Below are 25526 nucleotides of genomic sequence, written 5' to 3'. Positions count from 1 at the left end.
AATATTTTTTTCATACAATAGGTCAATGATTGTCAAATGAGGTTTCTTTTCATTGTGCAGTCTTAGTAAGCTGCAAATCTTGTCTTTGCACTATGTAACAACTTAGCTGAGATCCTTCTATTTAGAACCTCTTTGATATTTGTTTTATGAAAATATGATTCTTTGCTTTTCTCACTTACTGCATTACAACTTTTTGGTCATCCCCAGTGTTTAGAGGCTCTTGACCAGGAAAAGGCATAAGTTCATCTTTAGCTTACATACTTTTTTTGGTTTATGGTAATCTTAAAGATATTAATGTAAATTTATGTTGGAAATAGACGTTTTTGAACATAGGTTGACATTATTTCTTTCCACAATGTAACTGGGAATGACCAAAATGGTACAGATGTCAGCTTTGCACATAAACTGAAGTGATGGCAGTTAATCTGAACTTTATTTACTCTTGGCTCAGGTTCACCTGCCTTTTTAGGACCTTTGTGACAGTGTCTTTCTAACTAGGTAATTTTTTGTGTGCGTACTTTAGAACTTGTCAGGATAATTTTCAATTTTTAGGTCTGATCATTTGATTACAGTATCCCTTAGTAACATTTACTTGTGCTGGTTTTTTATTTTGAAGTATTCTTTAATGGTGAGAAAAACTCGCTAGACTACCCCACTGTTTCGCTTCTCCTTCTAGGCTTCAAACAAACAATTTTTTTTCTCCTGGCAGTTATACCATCTGCAGTATGTAAGGTATTAAAGCTTTAGGATATTAGTTCATGAAAGCATTGATGTTCTTCTGGGTGGTTAATGTATTTTATGTGTCACTGGGGAGGAATGTGCTGTTCAGCTCGCTCCTTCTGCGAGTGCTCTGACTCATGAGCGCGAGGTGCTTCAAAAGGATTTCAGCACTCCATCTCCTTCTTCAGTCTTGCAGTTGCTTTTCTAAGAATAGAAGCAGCAAAACAGACAGCGGAGTTCCTTCTCAGCTGCTACAGTTCATTATGACTGTAGTTATGAGAGCTGACATCAAGTCTTCACATCTCACAGTTCCCGTTTACCTGTGTGGCTGCAAACACTGTGACTTGTACTACTGCTTGGGAGCAGGAACCACCATCCAGAGCTGGGCTTCCAATTTGGGTCATCACAACTATGAGATGTGGGACTTGGATGCCTCTACATTTCAAGCAGTGTTGTGGGAGCAGCGTGAAATAACTGAGACCTCCAGAAAATGTGGAGGGTATGTTCACTGCAAGACATGTTCTTGTAATATTTAAGATATATTGTAACTCTTCCTTAAATATCTGCTGTGGTCATAGCTTGTGTATTTTGACAGTATCTTTTAATTTTAAAAGTTTTCTCCTCATATAAACTGCTTGCTTAATACAACTGCAAAATACTGAAGCTCTTGAAATGGTATTGTCAGTACTTGATTCAGTGGAAGAAGTTTGCTTCCTCGAAGGTGAGCTAAGGTTTTGCTGATTATTGATTCTCATTCACATATGGGTAAAAGGAGCCCTCTCTTCAGCCACAAACGTCATCTCTTGTGCCAGTGAATTATAGAACTCCAGTAAACTGTACCCATGAGGTCTTGAACGTGCACTCAAGGAAAATTAAGTCAGTCTTCAAAAGCAGTCATTGCTAGAGCCCATTTCCAAAAGGAGCTGCTTTGCTTTAGGGAAAACATGGTTCTTGGGTTGGTTGGAAAGGTTAGAAAGGTTGGTTAGAGCCAGGGCATCTCTCTTGTAATTATCTCCTGTTTTTAACACTTCTGTCTGTTGGTTAATTGAAGTAAGAGGGTGGGTTGATTTAGGGGATAAATACTGTGACTACTAAAGTGTTCTTGTCCACAAAACAGATCTGACTTTAAACTGCAGGAGGAGGGAACAGAAGCTAAGAAGAACTGAGAGCAAAAAGAAATTTATGTTGTTTCATACATAAATACATGAAGTGTAGAGGTGTGCAAAATGGTTGGTGGCAATAAAACAAATATGGTGACTGGGACATCTTAAACCCAGCCTTGGCTTATATTGTAGGAATAACCTGCCTTTATTTGCAGCCTTCCCTTCCCCAGCTGCTGTTCCTGTTCTGAATTTTCATTTCAACTGTTTCTCTTGGTTGAAATAAAGGGGGAAATTGTCAGTGCAATCAGTTTATCTGTAAAGGATGCTCTTTTTGTTAGCAAAATCTCGTTTGAAATTGCATGTTTACAACCTAAAGATATGGATATTGTGGTAGCCTTGAAATCAACAATACTTCTGTTAGAAAGGGTACATTCTTTAATAGAAGGAGGACAGTATATGAAGTGAAGCCATATTTAATGAGATATGATATTATATGTATGTTCTTTTTCCTCTTTTTCTGTGCTGTATATTTATTCATCATCTGTACCTCTTGTGTGTTATTAAAAACAAGGTACGAAGTCTTCCTTGGCAGTAGGAATTTTGGAAGGAATGGGTGGGATAAGAAGAGCTATTTTTCTCTTTTAAGTAGTATATGTCTGATTTTGTGTAGGGGTTTTTAAATATATTCTGACCATAAAATACATGCTTAATAAGTGTAAAAGACTAACTGTACGATAATTAGCTTAGTCCATTTTTTGTTTTCCTTTTTTTCAGTGTAGACAACCAGTTCTCAGAGATAAATACCTTAACCTTTTTGTGAAGGGCAAAAAACATCTAAGTAGTATTTAACCTTTGGCATCACTTCTGGGATTTCATAATGCCAGCTATCAAAGAATCCCATCTATTAAGGAGAGATAAATGAGTTGAACAACTGTACATGTACAGTTGAAACATGCTTTGACGAGTCATTTGTGAATAATGGTAAAGCAGGATTGCAACTTGCCAGACATAAATGCTTGACTAAGAGGGGAAATGTTTAAAACAAAGAAACCTGGTTGTCAGGCATTAGTTGCTGCTGAATACATAACAATAACATTCTTTCTCCTAGGTAGAAGGTGGCTTTTGAAGAGGGCTGCTCCTCAGTAATGCTGTTTATTTGTAGCTGAAGGTTTCCAAGCAATCGACTAAAGGTGGTTCTGTTCAGTTCTAAGAGTTGCCAGTCTGCAGCTTTTTAGAACAAGTTTGCATGAGGTCTTGTAAAATGGATGCAAGTGATCAGAAGGAAAAATAACCTAAGGATGGGTGCAAAAAGGCAATGTCCTGTACCTGAGGAGGAATAACCCTGTGCACCAGCAGCACAGTCTGGGAGCTGACCTGCTGGAAAGCAGCTCTGCTGAGAAATGACCTGGAGGTCCTGGTGGACAGCGAGCTGTCCTGGAGCCAGCAGCACCTTGTGCCAAGAAGGCCAGCGGTGTCCTGGGGTGCATTAGGAAGGGCATTGCCAGCAGGTGGTGACCCTGCCCCTCAGTTCTGCTCTAGTGAGGCCACATCTGGAGTGCTGTGTACAGTTCTGGGCTTCTCAGTACAGGAGAGACATGGAGCTACTGGAGCTGGTCCAGTGGACGTCTACAAAATGATGCAAGGACTGGAGCATCTCTCTTAGGAGGAAGAGATGAGAGAGGTGACTGAGAGGGGATGTCATCAGTCCTCTTAGGTATCTGAAGGGAGATGTCAGAGGATGGACCAGGCTCTGCTCTGTGGTGCTGGGCAATAGGACAAGCGGCAGCAGGAAGAAACTGATGCACAGAGATTTACATCTGAATATGAGGAAGAATTTCTTTACTGTGCAGTGACAACCTATGGAACAGGTTGTCCAGAGAGGTTGTGGAGAGTCTCCCTCCCCAGAGATACTCAAGAACTGTGTGGATGCAATCCTGTGCCATGTGCTCTGGGATGACCCTGCTTGAGCAGGGAGGTTGGACTGCATGAGTCACTGGCCTTACCCATTCTGTCACTCTGTGGAAGTTCTTAACTTCTCCCAGTTTCTAGAGAAAGTTGTGAATATTATGTGGACTCAATTCTAAATAGCAAATAAAGTGGATATCCAAATCAATTATGTGTTTACATATATTGTAACTTTTCGGTGATTTGTGTTTCAATAGTTGTGATTAGAATGCTTAAAGTGACCTCCCTGACCTTGCCATAAAATGTCAGTCTTTAAAACTCAATGCCTTTTGAAATAATAAATTAGGGCTTAAGTTGTCTTGAGGCCCTATGCCAATTCTTAGGGCACACACTGTAGTGAAACTACTGACTATAACAAAGAAGAGATGATAAAAATTTCAGAGCATTTTTAAAGTTTTAAAATACAGTATGCAGAATGAAGTTGTTCATATTAATGTCTGGGCAGTTGTACAAATCAGTAGACTGCCATTCTTCCAGGTATATTGAAAACTATAAAATAAATTTAGTGAACGTTTAGTTATGTTAGTAGTCCTTTGCTCAGCCTAGTGACATAGTGTAATTGAAGTGCTTGAATATTTCTTCATAGTATCACTTGCATACAGACAGTTTCATTAAAGACATGATTACAAAGTAGCCAAGTGTTCTGAGAACTCACAGTAGCTAGTAATAGTTCACTAAAAATTTGGAAAAAAAATTATTACTTTTGTGCTGTTCTTTAAGCTCTCTAAGGATTAGCTCATAAAAAGCTAAATCTGCAGCTCATGAGATAAAATATTTTCTTAATGTTCTACATTTTGGACTTCTTTTTATGAGAGGAGAATAAATATTTCTGTCCTGGGGCTCATGTAATTGCAAGTAGACTTGTCTTTATCCTTTCCTGGTGAAGCCTTTTGCACATAACCTGAAGTCAGAAGCTTTCTTTAATCTAAATCACTTCTGTCTTGCCACATTAAAATGATTTCTTGCTCTTTCCTCACTTTGTTATTTTGCTGTGTTAAACTGCATTTGCAGAAATCTAACTATTGTCAGGCTGCTGACACAGAACTGCTGTCTTGAAAAAATGTGCTCTGGCAATAGAAAGAAGCTGTGGAGGAAAGTTTGCTGGATCTCAGGCCCCCAAATGACAAATATTTGTCTTTGAGCTTTTTTTTTGTCTTCTTAAGTGGAGCAAAGCAGTGTTGTTGATTCTGCTGCCATGCAGCTGAGGTTTTGATTTCAATGTTTCCAACTGCAGTAGAGGAATGTAATAGTGCAAGTATTTCTTAAAGCAAAAGTGAACTTAAAATTCTAGAGACTTGAGGGTTTGGTTTTTTATTTTAAAAACTGTAGTAATGGCAGTGGTTTTTCTGCACACTTTTGTGGTTTGCTGTTCTCTTTTCAATCCAGAAATGCTCTGTGAAGGACTTACACAAAGTGATTCTGTTCTCTTTGATAATCAGGTCAATCAATTGACCATAAAGCGTTGTTAAGCAGAAGAGACAGCGTGATTGCCCAAGGAGAAGTGAAAGAGGAGGCAGAAGCTAGAGGAAGGCCAGCTGGTACACTGGGATTTAATAACCCACTGCAGGAGCTGAGCTGTTAGCCTGGCTGGTTGATAGGTGTAATTAGTGGAGTAAATCAGTTGAAGAATTAAATCCAACTTCATTTTTCTTCACCTTGTATATGCAGTGGGATCACAGAGCTCACCTTTTTCTTACTTCTTAGCTGAAACTTGTTAGTGCGTTGTGGGTTGCTTGTTTCTTGTATACCCTCTTGTGTTTAACAACAGTAGGTAAAATAGGTAATGAGAGAAGTTTTTTTCCCTTGTATTTCTTTAACTGGGCCTATCTGAAAGCTTCAGAGTCAGCTATTAGCCTTCACCTAGCATATTAAAAGTGTACTTTTTTATAGCAAGTTAAGCTTCATAAGTTCTCCTCTTTAGTTGTTTTCAAGTGTATGCTGCTTCTCATGGCTTGTATTTTTCAGTCTTGACCTTCATTTTAATCAATTGTAAAGTTAGATCTCGGAATCATTTTTAAAGAGCTTAATTTTAAACTGTTACACAGTTTAAGTTATTAGGATTAAATTGCTATGTTCCAGGGAAATATCTGTAGTCAAGAGATGCATTCATTTTCTCTGAGTGATCTAGAAATAAAGTAGTTTTATTTGAAAACAATTAGCTGCTTGTGAGAAATGACATTTTGTAGATATTGCTTACTTTTTATTACTTTTAGAAAGCCACAGTTCAGTAGGACAGCTGCATATTAGCTGCTTAATAGAAACACTGAAGTAATAATTTCTAAGTTGGTATGTGGTTGATTAATTTCCCTTTAAAACAATTCTCATTTCATCTTAGTTTCTTGCTCAGTGGGATGCTGCCATATTGAGATATGTGAAGTACTTGATAAGGAAGGTGTGTGTCAACTGTGACCACCATGGCCAAGTGTTTTCCAGTGTTCATGGGGTGAGATGGGACATCACAGGGAATTTGCACATAGTGAGGAGGAGGGATAAAGGGACTCTTCCAAGTTGATGGTGAGAAAAGTAAGGAAAGATCTGTGCTTAGCTTTCCCAGGGAAAGGAAAGGAGATTGAACGTTATGGAATGAATGGTCCTCTTCACCCTCATATCTCTAGTCTGATTTTATCTACTTGTTACCAAATACAGCATTTTTTTTTTTTTTTGGTGTTCTCTCAATTCAGTTCTAATTTTGTAGCTGTTAGAAAGTAATAAAGTGGCAAATTTCAAAAGTGTGATGCTAATTCATTTCTTCAAGGACAGGGAAGCTATGCTTGGATTATTGCTTCTTGTCTTCAGTGCGTAGCCTATTACCTTTGCATCAGTTAAACCATCTCTTACAAGACAGTAATTAGCCTGTGCTGAGAGTTTTTCACTGCCTGAAAAACTTCTAATAGTACAAAAGAGTGCAGGTGAAATATTCCCTTTGTTGTCAGAACTGAAAATAATAGCCAATAGGAACCACTTAAGATACGGAACAAAGACAGAAAAAGTTACATCCTTACATGCATGGGCAATACATCTTATTTTTCTTTTGGAACTTCACAGAGCTCCTCTGCCTGTCTCCATCCTTTCCCTTTATCCTGCACTGCAGTGTCCATCCCTCTCACTGAAGAAAGACAGACCCTACTCACTTGTCTCTCTGCCCCAACAGCAGCATTAGACATAGTCTATCTGACCCAGAGTGACTCTGGTCTTTAGTTTACAGCATGCATTTGCTAGTTTTCCATCTTTGGGAGGCAGTCTTCTCTTTCTCCACTTAGTTACTTCATGATGATGGAACTATCAATTATAATCCCTCTTCCTTATCTCAGCATGGTTTTGATAGTGTAAGTGTTGGATGATAATCAAGTGTGTCTTCCCTCTGACATCATTGTTGCTGCTCAAGCATCTGGTCTCTGGTCTATAAAGTATTAACTAATACATTCTGTCATCCGAGCAGCATTTTCTGAACCCACTTCCTTGCCTTTAGCTAACTTGTTTAGATTAGAATGAATGAGTTTGTTTAACATAGCATTTTAAGCCTAATGATCCAAATACAGATTTTTTGTTTTGCTTTTACTGGGGTAGAATAATATTAGTGAGTGTAGAAATGAAAAAACTTGCTAAGTTTAAAAAAACAAACAAGCCCAGCCAGCAAAACCCACAATTGACAATATAATTTTCTTTTTAATCTAATGAGGTGAGATAGATGAATACAAAGGCTGGGTCAAAAAGCTTATGTAATTTTCAGACCCTAAATATAGAATGGTGTAATGACACAAAAAGATCAATCTCTGTGCACATGTTCTGGTAGAGTATTTTTGTTTTGTTCTTATTCTGCGCATGCAGTTTCAAACTAAGCTGGATACCCCCTGCTTGGAAAAACAGTCTTGCTAACATTCCTGCCTTATGCTATGTGCCAATATAAATTGACATGTAGCATGTAGGTTTCTTTATGATTGTAGTCTGGGTGTGGAGTAGTTTTGTTGATAGAAAAATTTCCATGTTCTCATTGTTAAATTTACCTTTTTTTTTTTTTTTTAATAGTAGTGGAATGGGGTGATGATGTTAAAGCAGTGTCAGAAGATGAAGCCATGGTGCTGGTGAACCACCAAGCGACGGGTGACGTCTGCACTCTGATGATGTGCCTTCAGGATAAAGGCACGGTAGGCTACATCCGGGGTGGGGTGGCTGCTGTGTGTGCTCGCGTCCCTGCGTGGCCCTAACTGCTCACTTTGGGGTGTTAACCCACCAGGTCATCTCAGCAGGGAGCTTTTTGTTTGGATTTGGTGCAGTGTGACAGGCAGGAGCTTGGAGCAGGTATAGACCCTGAATGTTGTCTTTGGAGAAGGTCAGATGTGAGCTGAGTCACTGCATCCAGTCGAGGTTAACGCAGAGGGAAGCAGATCTCCTCACAAGTAATCATGGACTTGACTTTTTCCTTTCACCTCATGCCTTTGTGCAGCTCAAGCCAAATTTGCTCAGACCAGCACAGGTGTAGCTTCTTGGTTGTGACTTTATTCTAGCATGGAATTTTTATCAAAGTTAGAGCAAGCTGTCTATTGGATTTTGGTGGGATGCGGGTATGCCAAAGTTAAGCTACCTAGCTAAGGTCAAAATTGCTTGAGATCTTATTTCACAAGCTCTTAAGGATTTATTGGTGAGATGTGTAACTAATGTTAATTATTCCATGCATTGCTGTTCAGAAAATTCATATCTAAGGTGTGGAAACCAGAGTATAGGATCTAAAAAGGACATCAGATATCTGTACAGATCAGGAAGAAGGGCATGTGTGCATGATTAGGCTACAAAGGGTAGGAGGCGTACCTGTCAAGATGAAAAAATGCATCAGCTGTATCTGTGTTAGTGTTGCCTTCTTTCTTGAAGTGTCTTCATGTTGTTTCCTTCATCATACTCTGAAGAAACAATAACTGATTTTTGTTGTGTATGCACAATTTGTATCTGGCACTGTTTTTCTTAGTGCAAATTAATATAGTTACAGGTACGCTTACCTTTATCAGTGATCTTTTCATGGTAAATCACTGATAAAGGTATGCTTACCCATAACTGTTTTAGAAAGTTTTCCAGATCTTGCTTATGACAGCAAAGCTGATTAAAAAACAAACAAACAAACACAAACAAAAAAAAAACCCAGCACCTTTTAAACAACCACACCTCACAAAATATGAAAATACTACTCAAGATGGAGCAGAGACTTCCCTTTCCTCTTTCCCCTTTCCCAGAGCAGGCTATTGTGAAAGTACTTTTGATTACTGTCATTTCTTTTGAAACTGAGGGATTTTGGTATATATGGTATTCTGTGCTCTATCAAAATGAATAGAATGACAGAATAAGCTCTTTAATCTCCCTCATCAAGATTGTACATAGGACAATCTTGTGGTAAAGATATGACTGTGAGGGTGTAGTCCTGATGATATTTATGGCATATGATCTTAACCACTAGTTTATAGATATAAATCTAAGTCATGTTTATCCCATTTGACCCCATAGCTTAAACATGAAATGTTTAAGTCAAGACAGAGTAAGTTTCAGTGAATGTAAGAGATACTAAAAATGAAGGAAAGCATTGAGATCACAAATAATCTCCACCATGGAAATTATTAGGTTTGCATGTTTTTGGAAAAGCAGAAAATCCCTAAAATCATTGTCTTTTCCCTTAAGTAGTTGCAGTCATTGCTCTTGGAATGTGCATGTCCAGAGCTTAGTATGGCTTTGATGTCTTCAGCTAATAAAGAAATAAAACAATACGAGCTTCAGTATATGCTTAAAATATAGCATGAGTAGTACAAGTGGCTGAAAATAATGAGAAAGATCAGGGTAGTTATCTTTGCTAGAACTTGCTGGATCAGGTGCTTTTAAGTAGCATGATTTGTATTTCTAAAAAGAATTGTCTTTACTTAGTGCGACTGTGAAAGTACTGGAGGAAAAAAAATAAACCTACCTGTCCAGAAACAATCATTGTACCGTATGCAAATGTTTAAATTAGTCAGCTTTCCTTAAATCCAGTTTAAACTTAACATGGATTCCTTCACAAGCTTGATACTCATCTATTAGCAAGATTATAATTTTCAAGAATTTTTTTTTCATTTAGGAGGCTTAAGCTTGTGCCAGTCCAGAACTTCAATTGCTTGCTTTTACCAGCTAGTACAGACCAAAACCAGATGTAATCTGCAAGCACATAGAGTTTAATGCTGCTTTAAAAAAAAAAAAAAAGTTTGTGTAAGACCTCAGAAGTGTTCAATTTAAAGTTCTGGATTTTTCTATGTAGTGAGGCAAACTCATGAGACAGTCTTGTAATTTGGCAGTGTTTCCTGAGGGTGGGGTCAGGAGCCATGATGGTATTTTTTTCTAATATTTTATAAATCCCTATATGCCAATGAGAGTGTAGCCTGTTTTAAAGCAATTTAATCTCACAAAGCAGTAAGATAAAATACATGTGCTGAGATATTTCTGTTATTTAGATTCACTTACATGAATCATAAAAATATAATCTCTTATTAGAGAAGTGGAACTTTAGCTAAAAATTAGAATTTTAATGGAAGGACTGGATTGGCATTGTTTGATTAATACATGATACCATAATATAAGCCAGACAGCAAAGTTTCAGGTGAACCAGAAGTGACCTAATTACACTTTTAGTAAAGTTTGAGAAATTGTTCCAATTTCTTTGTGAAAATAAGAGTTAAAAAAATCACTAAGTAAGTTGTGGTCTCATAAATATTGAAGGTTATGTGTTTAACAAAAAGAAGTAGGTTAAAGTGCTGCTATTGCTGCTTTCTGACATGACTAGGACTGATAAATGTGGGGTTTTTTTCTGATTTGTAACAGAAAGCAGTGCCAGGAAGGGTGCAATGGGGACAAAAGTGCAGCTTGCAGTGGTTTGCGTGCAGATTTCAAGTCGTACTTTCTCAGGTTTCATTGTTAAGTTACAGGTGCTTAGAGATGAAAGCCAGTCTATCCAGGTTGTTTTGTTATGAAATCTGTGTGGACTAAAGTGAAAGTGGACCTGTGAATAGAAGGCACCTAGATTTTTTTAATATAGTTGGTAAAAGTTTTTTCTAGCTTCTGAACTTGCTTAACCATGAAGGAAAAAGGACCTGAAGGGGCATCCAAAAGTTCTTTGAAGCCATTGACAACTATTAATTTGTGTTCAGAATACTTCTAAATGTCTTTGTTTAAACCTCCTTGAAATGCATGTGATAAGCGGCTCATCTCATAAGTGTTGTTTTATTCCTGAGGATACTAAATAGAGAAGTCACTACATAGAAGAGTTACCAACAAAATTTTGCAGTGTCCTCTCTTCTGCCCTTGCTAGCAGAATAAGATGATTGTCCATTAATCTCATTTGCCTTTTGACTGCAGATAAGATAAGTGTGTCCTATTCTTTGAACTGCTTTTTGATTTGGTATGTTAGTATGTATATATATATTAATTCATACATAAAAATACTTCCTCTTTGTACTTCTTACCATTGCCTAGGCTTACAGGCAGATTTATGATCATTGTCTCTGAAGTTTGTCTCTGTAGCCCACGCACAGCAGACTGTATGTGTCTCAGTTGTAATCTGCGTGTCACACTCATCTTTGACAAAATCTCATCACTCCTCAGAAAGACTAGGGAAGCTCAGGGATGCTAGTTAGAAGCCCTAAAACGAGGTGAGATGGACTTCCAACTTTGAAGAGTAGTGATCAACTTGCAGGATAAATCTGCCGTTATCCAGAGAAAAAGTATCAAGTAGTATGGTTAGGGGAGAAGCAGCAGCACTGCTGGGCAAGAGTTCCTCATCCAGGATTGCCATGGAACATCTGGGACCAGTGTTGACTCCTCAAAAGACACATTTTCTTTCCAGCAAAGCAGAGTATTGAGCTTGCTTATCTCCTCCAATAAAATAGATGGTGTTGGTTTAACTTTTGCTTGATACAATAGAACAACAGTTGTCAAAATGCCAAAGCAGTAGATGAACACTGGCAGGCCTGAGTACTGCTGCAGGCTAAATCATCATTAGTGAAATTCTGGTGGTGTTTTTATCAAAGGATGTTGTTCCCTCCACCAGCCTGTCACCTTTGGTTGATGCATGAGCTTATTGTAGTGCCTTGATGAGCAGTAATACCTCTGATGATGCTTTTTTTAACTCTTGTCCTTAGGGCACACCTTTTCTTCCTGGGGTTTTTTTTTTTTTTTTCATAAAGCTTTTTAGCTTATGGGAAGAATGTTAATGTCTGCAGAGAAGAAATTGGATTTAAGATCCTCACTTTAATTTAACACAGGCCTGAAGATAGCTGTAGGATGAACAATTTCCCAATATTAGTCTCAAGTAAGGCATTGGATCTAGGGACTAATTTATCTTTTGTCAATCACAAATACATAGTGTGCCTTTGATCCTTCAGATGTGTAACATCTAGTAAGGAATACCACTGGCAAACAGGAAGGGATACTAGCATGTTATCTTTATTTCTTAGGCTGCTTTCTTTTGTGTTTGCCTCAAAGTGCATGAGAAAGGTGCAAAGCAGAAGGTGCTTGAATGATCATCTGACCACCAGAGAAATGTCACAGTCCTTCATATCATATTATTTGTTGATAGTGGTAAATGGAAGAGTACTGGCTTACATGACTTCAGGTTCACTGAACTTGGGTCAGTCGTGATGTGGCCTCATAACACAGGGAAGAGAAAAGGCAGCCTGGCCTATGATTGGGAACATGTAAGAGACATTGGATTTTCCAGTTTTGGAGAACCACTTCCTACCCCACTCAAAAACTACATGTAGGAGAGCTAGAGGGAAGAGACCTTGTGAGAAAAGAAGCTTTTTCCTTCTGTTGTTTACTTTGTTGGGAGTAGTTTTCTATTTTAAATCTCAAAGGACTGAACAGGTAAAGTAGCTGCCTTCACTGTCCTGTAAGAAGTGATGGTCAAGTGAATCTATTGGCTCAGCCTCTGGTTTTGCCTTCCCACTGTGCTGCTTGACTGGGACAAGTCAAGCTGGCTGCTGTGCCATGTCTAATATTGTAGAACTGTATATTACATAACAAAAAAGCAGCTATTTAATCCTACTCTTGAGGGAGAAGCACGGCACCTGTGCTGATTTATATTTTGGGCATAAAGGACCTTATTCTGTATATTTGCTAGTTTTATTGCTGATGTAAGAGTGACAAGAATGTGACCAGTATATACATAATTCATTAATCTCTGCACTTGATAATTCAGTCCTTTTTAAAATTTATTTTTACTTTTCAGGTTGTCCGTCAGATGATGTGGCTGATGGACCATATTTTTAAGTATACAAACTTTGGCATTGTGTCTCTAATCCATGGAGACTTCTTTATAAGACAGGTAAATGGAAACACATAATACTGCTTTGATTTATCTTTATATTTGGAGCATTGTGATGTTACAGGACTTACTTTCCACTTCCTTGTTTGTTTGCATGATGAAATAGCTGCGCTGTACAGTGTATATTTGAGGAGGTCTTTGTTCTGAAGCTACTTTATTTTCCATTTTATTTTTATTACTTGCATGGACACAAATGATGGTGGAATCCAGTTGTGACGGGAGCCTATTATGAGAGAGGTGTACAAGCAAAATATATGGGCAGTCCTTTTTGTCTCTGTTTCTGAGCACACCTCTCACCTTTCCTTAGTGACCTTGAAGCCATGCAGAGAGTCTGGTTAGGTCACTCTTCTGGTTGCAAAGTTTCAAATTAGGAAAGGCAGAACCATCCCTTTTGATGGTGACATAGTAGTGGATCAATTTAAGGTGACGATGGACCTGTGTAAATAGTAATTAATTGATTCTTGAAGGTTAGTTGCTATTTGAGCATTAGGAAAGAATGTCTGCTGAGCTCAGCGTCTCAAATATTAGTGAGTGAGACTCTTGGATTATTTTATACAGTTTGGGTAGGATTTTTTGTTGTTTGGTGGCTGTTGATCAAACTGCATTCTCAAAGTAGAAACTCATGAAAAGCATGAACCTGTTGCCAGTTACATGAACTGCAATATCCGTCATAAATGTTTCTTTCCTCTCCTTATTCATTTGTATGGAGAACCAGAGAGAATTAATGAATTTTCGCATTGCACAGAAGTTGATTTACTCAGAATGAAATAAAGAAATGCCTAATCACAGCAGTACCCAGCTGAAGTGAGATTCACTAACACTGGAGGCATAGTTAGAAAACAGAGGTCTCTAGAGCTGTCTGTTGTAGAGGATGGGTGGAAGGAGCAGGGTTGGATGCTTTGTAAAATATAATTCTGTTCCAATAGGTAGAATTTATGATATGCACATTTTAAGGTACACAGGGCAGTCACCTTGTTAATTATGATTTCTGAATGTGGGGTTGCAATTCCAGTTACAAAACCAAACCATCACTGAGCTGCAAAAACTAAGACTTTTCCTCATTTTTGTAAAGTGGCTGACATAGGCAACATCACCAATGCGATGACATTGTGAGTCTAAAGATAAGCAAATTTAAAATAAAATGTTTCTGGGCTGTTAGCCTTTGGGTTTGGCAAAAATACTTCATATGAGTGAGTAATGGTCTTTTGCCTAACTCTAGACAGGCTCTAGTAATATTTGGATGGTTATTGTTCACTGCTCTTAACTGCTGTGCTATCCTGGCGTCCTGTGGTCTGATAAGAAAGGACTGGCTTAACTGAGGACTTTTATATTGCTTTATAATTGCATTATGATGAGCAGGCAGAGCCTTTTCCTTCCCTCTCATGTGGCAAGTCAGAAGTAATTGCAATGGTGAGACTTAAATGTAGGAGAAGCACGTTCACAGAACTCACCTTTAGTAAAATACTGTCTTTCATTCAACCCTACTTGGTCCCTCTTCCTTCCTCTGACCAAAAATAAAACCCAACTAACCACCAAACAGTGCAATGTTTGTGGCAGTTGTGTTACCACTTCAGAGAATTAAAATCACCTCTGCTGAGGAGAGCTTTCATTTTTCCCTCCTGTGTCTTTTGAGTGATTTGACAAAGTCACTTTGGAGCACTCAAAAATGCTAATTAACATAAAGAGATTCCTGTGAAAATTTGAGTAGCTTGATGCATGCAGAGATGGGACGGGGAAAGATTGTTCCTGAAGATATTTGTGCAGTAATTAAGGCTGTATCTTGCTGTTCTTAAGAAGTTGTCCTAATGCACCAAAGAGGAGAAATGAATGAGTCATTGGAGAGTGCAGATCTGAGTGAGGTCTGTGGTTCTGCTGTGGTAACCCAGCTGAGACCTAATCTAGAGGCCTCCAGGAGGTACTCCAAGGAGAACATTGCTTTTTATTGTCTCAAGGGCTTATTTTTATGTCTGAACAGAGAGAAACCTTAGAAGTATAATAATTATGTCTGATGTTATCTCTTTTAAGCAATCATTTTATTTATATATTTTATCCTTACAGGGGAGAACACACCGTGACCAGCAGCTTGTCTTACTCAAAGATCATCTAGAAAAATATTACAGGAGCCGCAATCGGAAATGGATTGTTTTATTTCCAGAGGGTGGCTTTCTTAGGAAAAGAAGAGAAACAAGCCAGGCATTTGCCAAGAAAAATAATTTGCCATTTCTTAAGCATGTCACCCTGCCAAGACTTGGGGCAACACAAGTAATTCTGAAAACGCTTGTGGCTCCACAAGAAAATGGAGCTCCATCAGGTGGAGATGCTGTGAGAAAAGGTAAAGATCATTTCACTATATGGGTATAAAGCAAATTAAATGTCAAACATTTGAGTTTAAAAAAACATTGTGTAGAATTGGTCTCTTTAAATATAAAATACATTTTAAAAATGTTTTCATAATTAGTTTTGGTTCTGCTAACTTTATTTTTGGTGAGAAAAACAAAACCACTTTAATTTTAATTTGATTTATTCTGTGGTATGGCTGCATGAGTGCTTGGCTTGGCTCACATGATGAATGAAGCAGATACTGGAATAGGTACTCAGAGTGAGCAAGAAGGTGATCTATTCCTTTTGGCAAGATTGATGGTTTGCAGTGGGTTGAGACAGCATGGAACTATGGCAAAAGTATTTCTGGAATATGCTAGCTATGTTCATATTTTTATTCCAGGCTTTAGAAGTTTCTTTGCATACACTGCTGTATACTTCATTCTTCTTCCTGGACTATTTTCCACTGAGTTCAGGTTCTTATGTTCTGTGCAGATCTTTGTGTTGCCTGCCCCATTGTTGCTGGTGTTAACTGTCACTGATCACTAGATTTGAAGGATTGTTTTGGCTGTCATGTCAGAAGAGTTATGAGAGAATAAGAATATTCCTGCAGCATTATTGTTCTGGGATGCCTGGGCTATAGGGGACGGTATTGATGGGTATAAATAATGGCTGTAGTTATGGGACGTGGTGCTTTAGTCTCTCAGTTTTTAAAATTAACTTGGCATGTTCAAGAGCAGGGTGAGATCTTTCTTAACTTCCTTGTGGATTTCTGTTACTTATTACAGAAACAATGGATTGGGTGGTTGTGGTAGTTTCTTACTGATGGGTGGGGCTGGTGTTTCCACAGCCAAATTTTTTGAAACAAAGATCCTTACTAATGAAGCCACATGCGCAGAAGATTTTGGATTATTTTCTGTCTCAAGTTCAAATCTCAGGGTTAGCAAGAACCCTTGTACAGAACTTGATTCCAGATTTTTAGTTTTGAAGTTACTCTTGTCAACAAAGGAAATAAATTGAGATGATGTTCTTGGAGAGGTGAAGATAAGATTTAAAATGAGCTGAAAAATCAAGCTGTGGAATGCACCAGAGTGTTTCCTGTCAGGCTGCATTCAGAAAGGAAAGGCTGAAGAAAGCTCTTGTTGTCGTAAAACATTTTAGAGTTAAAAGAGAGAAGCTGAATACCCTGGTCCTTGTTAAAAAGTTTGGGTTTTTCTGAGGAGAAAAGTTTGACCTGTTTCTGTTCTATTTCTTGCTGTCTTAAAATGTTAGAGAGAGTAAGAAGTTCCCCAAATTAATTATAAGTTGTCTGGTTCTGGAGGGAGACCAAAAGCACTTGTCAAATACCAATTTTATATTTTCCTATTCTTAGGTTGCTGTCAACTTAGCTGAACATCAAACTTGGTTTCATTTTTTTTCCCCCCTCTTTGAGTGGCATCATTCAGACTCTGGAGAAATGAGCATTTCATAGTAGTGGACCTAACTGGGTACTAAAATAAAGGAATTCTTTCAGAAATAAAATGGAACCATATTGTCCATACTACTCAAGAAAAGATAATTGGACAAAAATAGGAATGAAATGCGTGGGTTTAGCTGTCACTCTTTCATAGTAATGGACTTGAAAAGGTACTAAAAGGGATGAAAAAGAAAAGTGAAAGTAAATTTTATATGCTATGAAAAAGTAGTATTCGATACATAGTGACACTGAGGTGTTTTATGTCGTCTCTTCTTTTAAGCTCACAAAAATATTTCCAGCATTGTAAAGCTTCCCTTTCAGAGATGTATGAAATAGTTCTCGATTGTATCTTGTATAAAAGATCCTTCCTCTTATCTCTTGCTTTCTGAATGCTTTTATTGGTCTCTTGCTATGTCAGAAAATGTGTGTTCAGTTGAATGAAATATAGTTCTATAAATTGCTATGGTTATATTATAAAGTTAGAGGTCTAACAAAGTTAGTGGATAGCTTTACTTTTAATCTCTTTCATCTTTTCCCTTTTTTAAATCCCATGAAAAACCCATGGCAGTGAAATCAAGCTTCCCTCCTATTCAGGTGCCATTGTTAAGCTGTGGGTGCTAGAGCCAGGTGCAGTGCACAGAGTAAAGGTTTTGCCAGTGGCTGGCATAGAGACTGCCTGTAAACCTTTTGTACTTTGTAACTCTTCTCCTTTGCTTGGGAGGTGGTTCCTTTATCAGAAGCATCACACTTGAACTTCATGGTTTACTGGACACATTTTTCATCTGCAGCACTTCTTGTGCTCTGTACTATCTTAACAACGTTCCTGGAGTCCTGGGTCGCCAAATTATTTGGCTTACTATAATAAGCTTTCTGCTCCATCATATTCTGACTGTCTTTTCGTTTCCACCAAGCTTTATGGTAATTCACCTTCCTGTCCCACATGATTTTAGGTAAATTGGTTTATAGATTAAGAGTTTTCTTCATCAAAAATTATGTCCCCTTCCTGCTGAGTTTCCTGGGTAGCTATTTTAATGTTCAGTCCTGATACACGGTTCTGTTCTTGACTGCTGTCATTTTATTAGTACTTAATTAATTTTAAATGATCTTTGTAGCTTTTATACTGTTGTAAATTTGATTCCATTCTATTTTCTCAGCTGGAGTGATGTGTTAAACTGGGTGAAAGACAAAAAGAAGACAAAGAAAACTATAATAAAAGGTGGTTCATCCTTAATATACTGTTATCACAGTTCGACACAAACCAAGTCAGATACAGTTGTTTGATTGTGTCATGCCTCAGCCCAGCTGGCTTTTGTATGTCACATGTCACCAAAGCTGTGGCCTTCAAGTCGTAGTTCAAGAATTGGGCTAACTGTAGCTCAATGCTACATCATCTGCCCTGCACTAAGGTCTCTAATCTGATTAATGGCATCCCTTTGGTAGAGGTGGGTTTATGTTGAGAAGTGCAAGGTTCAGTAACCTCCCCAAAAATTCATTAGTCTTAATTATGACCTTAATATCCAATCCCATTTTCAATTTATTTTTGTGCTAGTAATGAACTTAGCACAGTTTAGTAGCTGATTCTTCCTCTGAAGTGGTAGGAAGAACAAATGTTCCTGAGCAAGGCAATTAATACTGGTTGATAATTCTTGTACTTTAAGTGATCAGTTCTTTATCAGGAGCTTTTCCAGGACAAGCAGCCTCTGTTGTCTTAATTTTTTCCTCTTAACAGGTTTCTTTCATATTTAAAAACCCAAGTACCAATCTTCATTGGAGTGAATTTTAACTTATTGCTGGTAAATACTAAATTAAGCTACTGAAATGCTTATTGCTTTTGCTGCCCTTGGGAACTCTTGTTTAGTTTAACAAAATTATGTAATTGTATTCCTAAATTAAGAGAAGGATGGAAAAACATAGGAAAGGTAGTACAATAATTTGATAGCATGACCACTGCTGAAGCTAAATAATGCAGAGAATGTAGGTAAGTGATGTCTGTCCCTGAAAAAAGGGTTTAAGGTACTTCTGATGTCTGATGAAAGCCTCCAGGTGGGACAGATGAGCCAGCGCTGCTGCCAGCACCCACATTCCAGCTGAAAGCTTTAGTACAGAACAGAAATAGGGGCAGTATAAAAACACTTGATGAACAGCCATCATCACCCTAACCCTGCAGTGACCTAAGTGTGTGTTCACAGGGGTATTCTACAGCTTTTTGGGTTTTTTTTTTAGCACAACACTTAATCTTTGACATGGTTGCAAATACACTGTTTCTTCAGTTGGTAAGAATTGACTTTGTGAGTTTCAGGACCATCAAAATGTTCTAAATGCATTTAGAGCATTTAGAACATAGAAAGCTGACAATTCAAAGGAGTTTGGAGCTATTGTTCTTCAAATATGCACATTCCAGAGCTTATTTTTGATCAAACTTGCTCTCATATGTGTTTTTTGAAGTCTCTTTTATTTTACCATGCAGCAATTTTTGGTCTGATAAGAGATTACTATTAACTTAGAGCCATACTGGAATCTTAACTTACTGTTTTCAAATGCAGCAGAGTACATTCAGTTCTGATGCTGTTTCTCCCAGAGAAATTCAATTTTCACTTCTACAGGGTTGTAAATTGAACTTCATAATTGATTTTTTTAAAAATCAAACTTTTTCATTCACTGTTACCTGAGGAATGGGACTTGAATAACATGTGAGAAAGCTTTTGATTGTTGTTTTTTTTCTTCCCCCTGGAAAAAAGGCTTCTTGTTTTGTTCCAGGTGATTTGTTGCATTAAAATCTTGGAATGATGAGTAATATGTTCAGTCTGAGAGTTAATCTTTGGAGAAAAATGTTAATTCTGGGGTCAGTGGTCCAGTTGATTACACAAGGACAAGTAGAGAACAAGAGACAAGTTACAAGATCAGATTGCTGTGCAGGGAGAGGCAGCAGCCTCTTTGGCTGCATTCAGCAGAGTGGTGCAAGTGTTCAGGAAACCACACCTGAATACTGACAGATACTTTATTTTCCAAGTGCAAGCTGCAGTCCTCAGGTCCACACCTGGCTGGTGCATTCTTTCCCACTCTGAATCCAGTCTGGCAGTGTGACACCATCCAGAGTTCAGCTGGAGGCAGGCTTTCCTGCTGAAATCTGTCTGTGATTTATTCTTTTTCTCAGTGGCAAACACTGACAGTCTGCTGGTGGGTTTGAGGGGTTCTGTACATCATCTGATCTGGTGTTTAGCTTGAGCTGACCCCAGGAAATAGCAACCCCAGGGAGAACAAAGAGGGGGAATGAAGAGAAGCTCTGAACCCCCATAAATTTGGGATTGTAGACATCTGTTGTGAAAGGACTTTAGAGGATGACAGCTTGAGTGCCTTGAAGACTCTGATGATGAATTACTTCTTAAGTAAATATGGAGCAACTTAATACCATTGAATCCACAGTGAAGAAAACAGTTGTGAAGATTTGCCTCTGCTGATGATTTGGGAAAAGACCAAGACCCCAAACAACAAACAAGAAGCTGTTTAAATTTTACTTCTGATTTTTTTTTTGTCTAGGTCAGAAAGTTGTTGTTCCATGTGATTGTTCAATTTTGCCTTAGCACTCATAAGGCGAGTATGTACCATTCACACTAAGGTACATCACTGCTGTGTGGTTTGGCTGCTGTTGTGTAGGGCAGGTGCCTATGGGCATGTTCAGAAGGTTTATGTACTATTTTAAAAGAATCAGACCCTTAACATTTTCAAGCAGTGTGAGAATTTGTATCTTCCACCTGTGCTAGAAGTGGTGAGCAGACTCCCACCACAGGAGAAAAACCAGTGTTTGGGGAGGTCAGCTTAAGCATGGCCACTGCAGCAGCTGCTTCTGCTGAAGTCTCTGACAGTCAGGCTGCTCAGTCTTTCACCAAGTACTAGAAATGAAGGATAAGAGTGTCTTGTAATGATAGGTAGAAAGTCAGAAGAGTTTGGCTGTCAGAAAGATGTGGCTGAGTTGGCCAAGCCAAGCTGGGTGAGAGGAATCTTTTAGCACAGGTATATGCAGCTCCCTGATTTCTCAGGTACAAATGCCCAGCCTGAGATTCACATCATGTTATAAGTAATGCTGCAATCTTTGTTTTGAGCTCCTGTTAATGTGCTCCATTTAAAAAAATAATAGAGCTTAGTCTTGGTTAAAGGTCTCCTTACACCTGAAAGCATCACCCTTGGAGCTATTTAGGTACCACTCCTTTGTATTTTGTGCAGTTGTCAGTTTCTTTTCCAATTTCAGGATCTGTCAGAGCTCCCGGGCTTTAAAATAAATTTACTTATGAGCAGGTTGCAGCACAGTATAACCCCCTGCCCCCCCCGCTCCAAAAATTACAAGACGTATTTCAAAATTAATTTTCCTAAATCTTTGGTGATGTAGGTTTTTTTTGGCAGTCAGATATCTTGGATGATTATGTAAGGCTTATTTTAAACCAGAGCAAGCACAAATACTGTGATTTGAGAGCACGTGGAGGTAGCTGCACTAACACCTGCTTGCTCTAAATGGAGGTCTGTAGAGGCTGATGGTGCTGTCAGAACTTTTTTTCCTGGCCTGAAAAAAAAGTCTTTCTGGTGGGCTGTCTGTTTTTCCCCTCACCCTGCCTGAAAAGGGTTGGAGGTGAGTTTGGAGCTGGACTGAAGAATCCACAGCTGCACCATCTCTCTCCACAAAAGCAGAAGGTAGGAAATCAGCACAGCAGAGAACTGCAGGAGTCTTCCCTTAATGAAGTGCAAACCATTATCCACTGAAAGAACAATTATTAATATAGCTAAATATTGAATAAATTATTTTGAAACACTTTAGTGTAAATAATTAGAAAATGTGTCCATATTCATCTGGCACTGTTTCATTGCAATTAATGATCTTTGTTGCTTACTCACTTAGGCAATTTAACTTTGGCAATTTACTTGCCTTTATCCATTCTTGATTTACATCTGGGAAAATAATAACTTGAATGACTTTGTTTCAAAATCTATTTCTAAATTAATACTTCTGTTGATTTAATATTAATTTCATATTGGCTCTTCTGTGATTCATTGGTACTTTTAAAATGAAGCACTCTGTAGTTAGTGCTTTTCTTAAGAGAGACTTGACAAGCACTCTGTCATGATGCTGGCAAGCCTGCAGCCTCCAGTTCTCATTTCATGTGTCTGTCAGTGCTCTAAAATACTGTATTTCCAGAAGGCAACACTGAATGTTTCAGCTTGACCTGTGCAGCTTGCCCAGGGTCAAGTTTTGTAACAGTATGTTGCATGGTGCTAAGAACTCATAATCTAAATTTTAGGAAATGCTGTCTAGCCCTGTTGGAGTAGTACATTTGCAATGAAGCAATACAACTCCACTGATGAGCAGACACCAAGAAAACACTGTCTGCTTGTTAAAATAATTGATAGATACATGTGATAGCATTGCTGTAATTTTCTTTTCACACGTAATTAAATTAAATGCAAATTAGATCAAATGCAAGTAGAAACTCACAAGCCAGTCCTTTTATGTGCATTCTAGCTGGAGTCGGTAACTGTGGCTTTCAGGGTGCTGCTCAGACTGAGTGCTGCAGATTTCTTCAAGTGTGTGGTGGATTTGTAAAATTAGAATGGCCACTCTGGGCAAGGCTACACATCAGTCTAGCCCAACATCTTGTCCATGACGCCAGGTGGATTAGAGAGAAGGAGTGTGAACACAGCAAACAAGCATCATACTTCTCTCACATATTCTCCAAGCTCTGACAGTGTCCAGGTGGGGATTTCTGCCTGGTTAGTTAACCCTCTGTGGTTACTCAGTTCCCTCTTGATCCCAACTTCTGGCGTCCTTGACATCCTTTAGCAAGTGATTCCCAACATTTATTTTTTTTTTCACCACCTCTGCACAAAGAATCATTTTTTCTGTTTGCTATGAAAACTTTTCTTCTTGGCTGAGTTTTGAGTGTCTGTTCTTGTATTGGGAAGGATGGCAAACAGTCAATCCCCATACATGTTCTTGGTGCTGACAGTGTTCTTGTCAACCTCTGTTACATTTTTATTTTGTAGCTTTCTCAGCTGCAGGCTTGAAGAATACTGTACTTTGTACTAAAAGCTAACACTTCTTACATGCTCTTGCCCATGGGTGGCTGATTCTGGTAGTCAGCTTTTTTAATCCTTGGAGATACTGCCTGATGTGTGTGAGCATATTGTTGTACTAGTGTGTCAAGCAGAAAGTGAGCATTACTCTGCTGGCATGATGTGACCTCAAACACAAGACAGCTCCAGAACAGAGAGAAAATTCACAGCCTAAACTCCAAGTGCCATCTTGGCAATGTGACCTTCCTCCTTGGTTTGTTCTACAGATCTGCTGCTGTCTCTCTTAGCAAACCTGTGAATTGAAGATGTGCCAGAAAGGGGTCATTGATTTATGACCTGGACTGTTGCTGGTTGTAACTTATATTCAGATTTTATAGAGTCATGGAATATTCTGAGTTGAAAGGGACCCACAGATTTGATTCTCTTTACTCATCTTAATAGCAAATATTGTCACTTCCTTTGGTCCTTTTTTCAGTTTCTAAGTAAGCTGAGCAGCATATGAACGTGTACTGGTGTCAGCCTCTCCTGGGACCTGTGGGTGTAGTATCTTCCCCAGGGAAAACTGGCCAGCTTCTGTTCCTTGCTTTCTTACCCTGAGTACACCCTGAAAGAGATACTTTTCCTCTTCATCCTGCAACTCACATTTTTAAGAACCTCTGAGGGATCTGCACTAATGGCTGCTGCTCCATTAGTGATATTTTAGAAAGGCCCAGGTGCAAATGTGCTTGAAGAGCGGACCAAGAAGCTTGGATGTTTATTTTGGGATTTTTCCTTTTGGTGAATGGGGGGAAGCAGCTGACCTTAGGGCCAAGATGTCTTATGACTGTACTCAAACCTGGTGAGTGAACTTGTTCTATTCTGTGTACCACAGTATCTAAGAACAACAGAACTAACCATTAAATAAAATCTTAAGTTCAGCTGAAGTTTATAAGAGTATTTCTGTGCTCTGTAATGAAATCTAGATTTGATTTTTGATGATCTTATTTCTGCCTCATACCTCCTGAAGTAATATAAAAATTGCATAACTCTCAAATAAGTGACATGGAATTTTCTTTTTGTTCCTAGAGAGCAAATCCAAAGGCCTCCAGTGGGTGATAGATACAACCATTGCATATCCCAAAGCTGAACCTATAGACATCCAAACCTGGATTCTTGGCTACCGACAACCAACAGTGACACATGTACATTACAGGTAGGAAGTAAAGCTGCTTCTCCTACACTGACCTCAAGTATTCACAAATCAGATGTGTCCTTTCAGGATAGGGGAAATCAGTAGCAGTGGGAGTGGGTTTTTTGTGTCTCACACAGGTGGGAAACTCATATTATTTAAACACAACATATCTTTTTTTAAAAAATTCAGTGACTATTCTGTATCTTAGGACAGACATTCAAGTTTTGGACTAATGTCCTGTGGTTGAATAGAGTTGTGAGGAATATATCTGAAGGCTAGGTCATCTTCACTTTTTTGTTAAGGTGCTGGTAAACCCAACTTGAATTTTTTAAATTTTGTTTTTTAGTAATGACAACTAATTAAAAATCACTGTTGTTAAATAAACAGATTTCATTAAAAAATGTTATATTTAACTTTCTGATAAAGAAATGCCAGCTTTTTTACTCAAAGAATTCTTTAAGTAGTTGAGCAAAGAAATTGAAAAAAGCAGCTGGAAAAAGTTGTGACTCTAATTGACAGCTAGGATCGGGGACTATTAAAACTTTTCTCCTCAGCAGTTCTTTGTCTCAAGACATAAACTGATGGAGAGAGAAGCTGAATTTTGCTTTTAGTTGCAAGTTACTCCAGAAGTATTTTAACACTTTTCCTATACTAAATAAATTGTTGCATTTTTCCCCAAATCACATATTTTTGTCTTACTCCCTCTTGGTGATTTGGAGAGCTTTTAGACTTCTACAGAAAGCTTTCAAGTATCCTTGTGTGGATCCCCTGGGAGGCAGTTTAAGTGGGAATGACCTTCTCCATCCTCACTGCTGTGTCAGTGTTGTGTGATGCAGAGTACAAGCTGCTTGCTGGAGCTTCTTTCCACAGCTGTGTTTAAATCTGTCCTTACTTTTTATAGAAAGCTGCCTTCCAACTTTCCCTGAAGGTGAACATACTTATACCCTAATTTATATAAGATAGCATTATATCTGTTGTGCTTTATTCAGGTCACCTTAGTACTCCCTCAGATCTCTGGGATAATTGCAAGTTGAATGTATTTGGAATTCTTCTGAAAAGTATTTCCAAAAATAATTTCTTTAAAAACAACAGTAAGTTTAACATAAGTTGAATTCATTTCCTGCTTCTAAATGTATATTCAGACCTATTTTTGATCACAAGCTTAAATATGATGCAACCTTTTTTGCATTGAACTTGAATGATTAAGTTCTTAAAATACTGAAGTTCTAAGAAAAATATAAATTATTTATTTTTGGGTGTAAGTTTGTTATTTTCTTCCACAGGGCCTAAGTCATTGGGTTAGACAGGGGCAAGCCTCTCTGTTTGACTACTTTATGTATGTTTTTAATAACCTCCATTTGTCATGGCTGACCGTGTAAAAACAGCTGAAGTGTGTCCCAAATG

The 25526-nt window shown here is 38.3% G+C and overlaps 1 protein-coding gene across 2 annotated transcripts in view; it reads left to right on the top strand.

Annotated features, from left to right (window-relative positions):
* Positions 1-25526, top strand: part of LPGAT1 (lysophosphatidylglycerol acyltransferase 1) — a 61166-nt gene that overhangs the window by 19753 nt on the left and 15887 nt on the right. For both annotated transcript variants that reach the window (XM_002193741.7, XM_030269090.4), the window contains exons 3-6: positions 7815-7933; positions 13021-13116; positions 15175-15448; positions 24017-24143. In XM_002193741.7, the coding sequence (XP_002193777.3) occupies positions 7815-7933; positions 13021-13116; positions 15175-15448; positions 24017-24143 (616 nt within the window). The remainder of the gene's footprint in view (positions 1-7814; positions 7934-13020; positions 13117-15174; positions 15449-24016; positions 24144-25526) is intronic.

Source organism: Taeniopygia guttata, chromosome 3, assembly GCF_048771995.1.
Source record: "Taeniopygia guttata chromosome 3, bTaeGut7.mat, whole genome shotgun sequence".
Taxonomy (NCBI): domain Eukaryota; kingdom Metazoa; phylum Chordata; class Aves; order Passeriformes; family Estrildidae; genus Taeniopygia; species Taeniopygia guttata.
The sequence above is the reverse complement of the archived record's forward strand: the minus strand, read 5'-3'. Positions and strand labels throughout refer to the sequence as shown.